The following is a 7,953-nucleotide window of genomic DNA, read 5'->3' as shown; positions in this document are numbered from 1 at the left end:
TGACCGCGGCTACGCTGGCGACTGGTTGTCGCCACGATCCCAAGTTCATTGTCACGGATCCCAAATAAGTACACTCAGGTTAAATGATAATTGTTTAATTACGGTTACGGTAGGATATAAATTGTAATATTACGGGGTTTTCCCAAGGTTCCCAAGGAAGGCTCCGGTGTTCTTTCATCTCCGACATATATATATATATGTATTAATCATATTTCTATCTTAATAAAAGATAATATTAATACTTGCCAAAAGCACTTGTATGTCTTGAGTAATTGCTAAATGTCATTCAAAAAGTTAAAGATTAGCTTCGTCTTTTGGAAAATATTGCGAATATAAAAAGATTGAATCGACGCAGTTTGTTGTATGGATCAGTAAAACGCAGTGTAACAATTTTTTCCATTTCTAGTCTTTTCACGATTTTCGCTAATCGCAAGGATGCTAATTCATAATAATAATCCATAAAAACGCAAACACCTTGCTTATAAGCAGTCTATCAATGCCGTAATAGATATAAATATATTGTAATAAGTATAAATAAGAGATGTAAGAAAGAGATATAAACCGTGCTTCTAAACTTTAGATAAAATTAAAATATGATATCTTTGTTAATCCCCTGATAATCAGGTATTTAATCAGTTAACTGCGCTTGACGTATATACTCGTCATTGCTTGATTTTATCTGCCCACCCTGTAAGGTATTTTTGATACTAAAGTTCGCAGTTAACAGGTTAAAAAGGTCGTTATCAGCGTTTGAAATGGCTAGTAGTGTAATCGTAATCCACATGATATTGCATGGTTCGCGAATCTTTAACCTTCTCCATTTAAAATTCTGAATTCTAAAATCCTCTATCCTCACCTTTCGTTTTTTCGCCTCCTCTACTTTCCGCGTCGTCCTCTATGCTAATTTCTTCCTCTGTTTTTCTACAATCTGGTACCAGAAAGATGTCTCAGCGCATTTGTTCCCGCACAGGTCACATCTTCTTTCAGCCATCACGTTCCATCTTTCTGTGTTTTCATATCTTATCTGCACTATTCCTTCCTTCCTTCCTTTCTTCCCGTTATTCTAATGAATTTATAATTTATACCCTTCACTGTATCTGGATCGTTTTCTTCTACATTTCTTCTTCGCTTGCTTTCCTTCTTTTATCAGTGTATCCACTCCGGCTTGACTTACCCATCCCTTTTTATATGTATTATAACCTTGCCAAGATTTCGTTACGCCTTTGGGCTTGTTTTCACTTTCACGATCGTGTTGTCATAGTCAAATTCGTCGTGAAGCGATATTAAAATCGGAAATTCAAGAAAAACGAGCTTGTCATGTGATCCTTTTTCGTGATCTTCGTATACAATGACGTGCGAATTCTTTTGGTAGCAAATACTTTATTGAATACTATGTACGTGTACTAATTCATCTGTGAAATATTTCACATTGGTGCAACGTGAAATCATCCGTGGAACATTCGCGTATCGATCATTTAGAAAAACTAACCAAGCAGATCGCCATTATAATGTTCAAAATCTGATGGAATTGAATTAATGGGCAAAAGGTACATTCTTACTAGGACGAAAAACAGACGGCAGTAGCGGACATTTGCAAGTTATATCTCGAACAAGAATTTATATCCACTGCACGAGAAGTATCCGGAAAATTTGAGAGAATGAAGACCGTCTGGATAATTGGTGGGCCAGGATGTGGAAAAGGAACACAGTGCGAACGAATAATTGAAAAATATGGATTCTTTCACATAAGCAGCGGTGATCTACTGCGAGAAGAAGTTGCCAGTGGTAGTCCCAGGGGAGCTTCGCTACAGGAAACCATGTCCCAAGGTTTATTTGTCCCAACGGTAAATAATGTTTCGTACTGTTTAAACACGATGTCGGATTATTCCATGAATTTGTTAGTTGCTTGAAACGTCTTCCAGTTGATTTGTTCTATTATATCCTACGCGTTATACGACTCGTTTAGAAGCCACATTACTGACTACTTCCATAAATCGAAGAATAGAGAAAATGGATTCGAAATAGAGTTATTTAAATATTCTTCTACTCGATAATAGATACTGCTTGTGGCTGGATATCAAATACATTGATTAAAGATAGAGCAATTAAGTATAGGGAATAATAGTAAATAGTAGTAGTAAATAAGAAATATTAATTACTCATAAAAAATATATTTCATCTTACTCATATTCTGATCTTGATAAAACATTTTTTTTATAACAAACAAACTAAATATCTCAAAAGCTTTTAAAAAATAAAAGCTAGGTGAAAAAATTTCAAATGAAGAAATTCATTGTCAAGAAAGACAAGCTTTTTTTAGGAATGCACTCACGAAGCTACATAATACCAAGTAAATGACAGAGTTATCGAAGTATGTAAATAGTGCAGACGTTGTTTAACGATGTATTAATGCTATAAGCATATAGATACATATGTAACATACATATGTAATATTTTCAGATTGTTCTCAGATTTTACTCTGTCGGTTTCTGCATTATCTATCTATCGATAATAGATCTTTAATCAAATAGCGACATTATATATGTATCATCTATTATTCGCTATAAAATATTCAATTATTGTTATAGTTACTCGAGTAATTTTTATTTTTGTTTTCATTTTACTTAAATAGAAACTATACTTATATGTACATACATAATAAATATGAATACTCTCCTTACACATACATATAACGATACATAAAAAATGGTGAATTTTTGTTTACTTTGTTATCGGTCGAAGTCTATGATTAGAATTCGCGTACGTCATCGTACGTTATATGAGTTTTAAGAAATGTCGAACCACGCGATACAAGTTTGCAAAAGTAATCGTCAAGCGTAGAGCGATAAAGTTATAGACAAGATATGCAGGGTGCGGCCGAATAATACGTATAAGCGGGCACGAGATGATTCCTTATGAAAAAATAAGAACTAGATATGGAATAAAATTTTTTCATTTAAGGCTTAGTTTACGAAAAAATCGAGTTTGAAAATTTATCAAGTATATTTGAATGTAGCTAATTCCGGACTAGACAGAACTGTATAATCGACAGAAGGTCATTCTACGTGTAAAAATAAACGGAAAATGTATAATAAAATTTTTTCTCAAGACGCTCTGTTCCCGAAAAAATAAATTTAAAAATTCATTGTACGCGTGTAAATACTATATCGATTCCTAACTAAACATGTTCGAACTCTATTTTCTTGAAAATAAAGCCCTGAACGAAAATATTTTACTTTATATTTTGTACATACTTTCGCTTCTACGATAACATCCTATCAATTATTTACTCATATCCAGCCGGTAATTAGCCATATTCAAGTATACTTGATAAGTTTTCAAACTCGATTTTCTTGAAAACTAGACCTTAAATGAAAAAAATTTTATTCCATATTTTGTACTTATTTTTTATAAGGAATCACCTCGTGCTCGATTGTACATGTTATTCGGCCGCACTCTGTATATTACCTGGCGATGGATGGTTCATTCGTTATCCGAAGATGAATCACAAGCTTATTAAAGATCTATTTCCGCACAACGATACTCGTTCCGTGTCCGCCTCGTGTTTGTGCTGTTTACGCGTTAGTATTTTTACACGACTACTGACCAGGGACGGTCCGGGATGTATTCGAGACGAACGTACCAGTTGGTTTGAGGTTTTAAGTTAGACACAATACAAGTACGCGCAAGAAAATGTTAGCTACAATAGCGATACTTTTGGCAACGAATATGGCGACATTTCTTTTGTTCATCTAACTTTATGTAAATTCTTATATTATCTGATTAATCAATTCCTCGATTTTTGTTAATATGAGAATTTACATAAAGTTAGACGAACGAAAGAAATAACAATGAATGTGCAATTTTTAATGAAATTTAGAAACCGGTCATTTGACCAGGCCTGGTGAGATTAGGTTAAGAATCGTCACTAATGCTACTATACGCTTGTACATACATATACTCTTTTGCTCTTGGGCAAAAATATTTTTTTCACGGTTCGTTTCGCACGGACTGCCGGAACAGTTTTCATTAATAAAAATCACTAATCTGTGCAAAATTTAAGGTCGAATGGGTAAGGAAGATGGATACCCCTGAACCTTCGAACATAAAAATCATTATTTCAATGACGCGCGTAAAGTCGATTTTACATGCGATTATCTTCCAAGTTATTGATTATAGGAAAAACACTGCATTTTATATTACTATATTCTATTCGGTTGTTTCGTTCTTGAAAAGAACGAATGTAAGCCTGGAAAATATTACGAAACTCTTTTTTCCAAATCTTTCAAATAGCTATCGTATACATATATAGGAATACATAGTATATACACATAGCACACTCACACGTATGTCGTGTGTTTCATTTCCCATTTTGAAAACATTTTGAACGGATCTGAAATGTACAAGTAGTGTGTACGAGTTAGAAAATATTTATCGCAAGTATATATATACTTTGTGTAAATCATTTAACAGATCTTTAAAAAGATCGTCCAACATAGAATTGCCTTTATATTATTTTATACTTTGTTCGAACATGGCGTATCTTTTAACATCGGACGAGTACGTTTGACGTATATAATGAGCGAAAACGATGGAAAAGAACGTATAAAAGATTATTAACTATATTCGAATGGGCCTATTTTTTAAGAAATGAACAAAATGATAGCTAATAAAAGTTTCAGCGATCTTTTTTGTATTTGGTCTTTTTCCTAAGCTATTTTCGTAATCCATAACCTATTAAAAAATAAAAATAAAACAAATAATAAAAAATAGACAAACGAGAACACTGTAATTAAAATATACATAGTACGATTACATGACGTAAAAGTATAATAATGTTATTCTTTTTTTTACTAGGATATCGTACTGGATCTGATAAGAGAACGGATGGAAAAGGCTAAGAAGGAAAATGCTACAAAAACTGGATTTCTTATTGACGGATATCCCCGTGAATTAGAACAAGGTCTCCTTTTCGAAAAGAAAGTAAGCATTAACACGACGATTATAAAAATATTATATTTACGTATAACTAGATTACGCATGTTTATAAGAAAGAATCGTTGACGTTTATATGAGCGAATGTTTTATACTGTTTCAAGTATATGGTTTTATAGTGTATATCTGCAAGATGTCTCATGAGGAAACATTGGTCATCGATATATACGGTTTGGTTTAAAACCGTGTCTTTTTAATTTACTCCACAGATTTATGGACCTTTTTTTAACGTATTTCTAGTGAATATTTTCAGTTATTTATCATTTATGACCAATTTGAAAGAAAAAGGTGCCACATACGATAAAACTCTTGGATTTATCCAATGAACGATTGAGCAAAGTTTCATATCGTTATACGTATAAATAAATAATGAAAAGTAGAAAAAGAAGAACATTTTAATGGAAATGTGCGTAACCTAAAAATATGAAAATCCTTTCAAAGAAAGCACTTATGAGTAATTATCCATCATACTTGTGCTATTTGTATGGTTTTTTCTTTCTTCTACTTGATATACTTGGTACAATATACCGGCATCGTTTTATGGAAAAAGATGAGATATCCTGTATCTTTATAATAGATACTACGTACATTCTGTACATTTCTAATAAATTTCTTATAAATGCAGATATTCATAATCTAATTATAGCAATAAGCACTAGCAATTCCCAATAGAAAGATTATCGAAGTTTCGAAACACCAACGAGTCTATGTCGCACGCTAACATTATAACGCAGAGAAATTTATTTACTTTTCTAAACTTCCGTGGAACTTACGTATTTTTATTCACCTACAGTGTACAGTAGACTCTCGTATAATGCGGTTAATACGTTACGTGCTATATGAATTGGCGTTACAGGAAATCGTGCTGCACGGGAAGTTTTCTCATACATAACGCGTATAACCTAGCAAGTAACATGTTTGAAATGATTATCGTTGTGCAAACTTTTATCTTCTATTTTTCGTCAAATAGGACGGAATTTTAAAAATAAATGGCATATATACGAAGTTGATTAAAAACAAAACATATTATTAACGTTAAAAAATTTTTTATTGCATTGGAATTTAATAAAAATGTAATTATATAAATTTATGTATCATGCTTTTTAAAATTTTTTTAAATTGAAAAATACTTGCACGATCTTGATTGTTAGTCACTGTTCGAATCGTCCAAAATCACATTCCAACGTCTTCGTTCTGTTAGAATTAAATATTCATTTTCAATCGTCGAATCAGCTTCGCTCATACAGGTTCGATCCTTTCAATGAATTTATTATCCTGCTTTGTTATATGTATTTGGTGCGTTATAGGGATTCGCGTTGTAAGAACTCGCATTATACGGGAATCTACTGTATATTTGACGCAAACACGTAATATTATCTGTGTTAAAGCGTTATAAAGTAATGGACCGAAAGTTATGAAATACGCTATAAAATGGAAGGAAAAGTTGGGAATTGGTAACGTAAGAGAGAGAGAGAGAGAGAGAGAGAGAGAACAAAACTAATCGCGAGTATTTTCATGAATTTAGGTGTGTCCTGTCGATTTAATCATTTTCTTCGATGTCTCGAACGAAACATTAGAGAAGAGACTACTAGGGCGCGCAGCAGTATCACAAAGAGCTGACGATAATCTTGAAACGATCAAAAAGAGAATTCAGATATTTAACGTAAAAAATGGAGAAATCGTTAACCATTATAAAGACAAAGTTCTAAGAGTGAGTATTCGTGCAATCATTTTCTAATTCTCTTCAACGTATTGGGCTATTTGGAAAGTTTGTAGTGAAAAGGAGTTTGAAAGAACATATGTACATATCGTACATGTATATGCCTAGGAAGCTTTCATGACATCAGAATTCGCGCTGTTCTGCGTTTTCACAAATAGTTTTCTTCTACATACTTCGATTACGTTAAATTTTGGTGTCCATCGTCTTTTACCCAGTCTTTTACCCAATATCAATTTTTATAAAATTTGAAAGTATTAGATCTTTATGGAAAACGAATGACACGATATGCGTCACTTCGACGAGTTTCATCGAGCGATTTATCGAGTAGTTTCGTGATTGTTTGCTTCTTCGAGAGATACTCTTGTTCTTCTTTATAAATCTTTTTTTTCTTTTTTTTTCTTTTTTTTTTTGTTGTTGTTGGCAAACGACGTATTTTTTCTCGATCAATACCAACTTTTTATCTTTAATCGACGTATTTGCTGTCCAATTAGACGTAGTAACTGTGTTCAAGCAGCGTTCCGCAAAGGTATACGCTTGTGTATAAGTAATTCTTCCGGAAATCTCATCGGGTATATATGACACGCAGAATAGACTAAATGTAGAGGATAGAATAGATCGACTGTTAAAAATGCTACGAATTTTTCCAACAACTCAATATAAATAAATCCTAATAACGAATAGACGCAATAATGGAACCTTCTTCAATGTTTCATGTAGATCAATGCTGAAGGCAGTGTGGATGACATATTCGCCGAAGTTTCGAAAGCGTTAGATGCTTTGTTGAAATTGAACTAGGTCCCGAAGTCTCTCATAGAGATCCTTCTGTAAAACCGTCAAAATCATTCGATACAATTCTTTGGAAGTCTACGATCAAAATATAAAATATATATTATGTTTCTTATCCATTTATACTTATACAAATATTTGATTTGTACAAGTCTATGAAAGATTAATTCAACGTTTTGATAGTTTGGCGTACAGTAACCGTCGAATACGTGTATTAGATACCAAAGAGTACCTGTTCTTGTTGGCGATATATTCTATAACGAGTTAAGATAGAACTGTTAACGAAATAATTCACGATATTTCGTAGAAAATACCTCATTATTTCATTGTTATAACATTGCTCGTAATTTTATCGATTGTTTCGAATAATAATAATAATAATAATTAATTACGCTATTTCACGATCATGGAAAGCCCATTCTCCAAAGAGCATTTCCTTCCTTTAGTTGAAC

At 32.7% G+C, this 7,953-nt stretch overlaps 1 protein-coding gene across 6 annotated transcripts in view; it reads left to right on the top strand.

Moving 5' to 3' along the window:
* LOC122569681 (adenylate kinase isoenzyme 1) overlaps window positions 1-7,889 on the top strand; it is an 11,290-nt gene extending 3,401 nt beyond the window's left edge. For 4 of the 6 annotated variants that reach the window (XM_043731105.1, XM_043731107.1, XM_043731103.1 and 1 more), the window contains exons 2-5: window positions 1,563-1,844; window positions 4,858-4,983; window positions 6,521-6,706; window positions 7,433-7,889. In XM_043731105.1, coding sequence (XP_043587040.1) covers window positions 1,659-1,844; window positions 4,858-4,983; window positions 6,521-6,706; window positions 7,433-7,510 — 576 coding nt within the window. In that variant the 5' untranslated portion in view covers window positions 1,563-1,658 and the 3' untranslated portion in view covers window positions 7,511-7,889. Of the gene's footprint in view, window positions 1-1,547; window positions 1,845-4,857; window positions 4,984-6,520; window positions 6,707-7,432 lie in introns of all 6 variants that reach the window. The other 2 variants (XM_043731102.1, XM_043731104.1) reach the window with 1 other exon arrangement.
* The last annotated feature ends 64 nt before the right edge of the window (window positions 7,890-7,953 follow it).

The sequence above is a fragment of the Bombus pyrosoma genome, linkage group LG7, assembly GCF_014825855.1.
Source record: "Bombus pyrosoma isolate SC7728 linkage group LG7, ASM1482585v1, whole genome shotgun sequence".
In the NCBI taxonomy this organism is placed as follows: Eukaryota; Metazoa; Arthropoda; class Insecta; order Hymenoptera; family Apidae; genus Bombus; species Bombus pyrosoma.
Note: the sequence above shows the minus strand (reverse complement) of the source record. Positions and strands in the feature narration are given on the sequence as shown.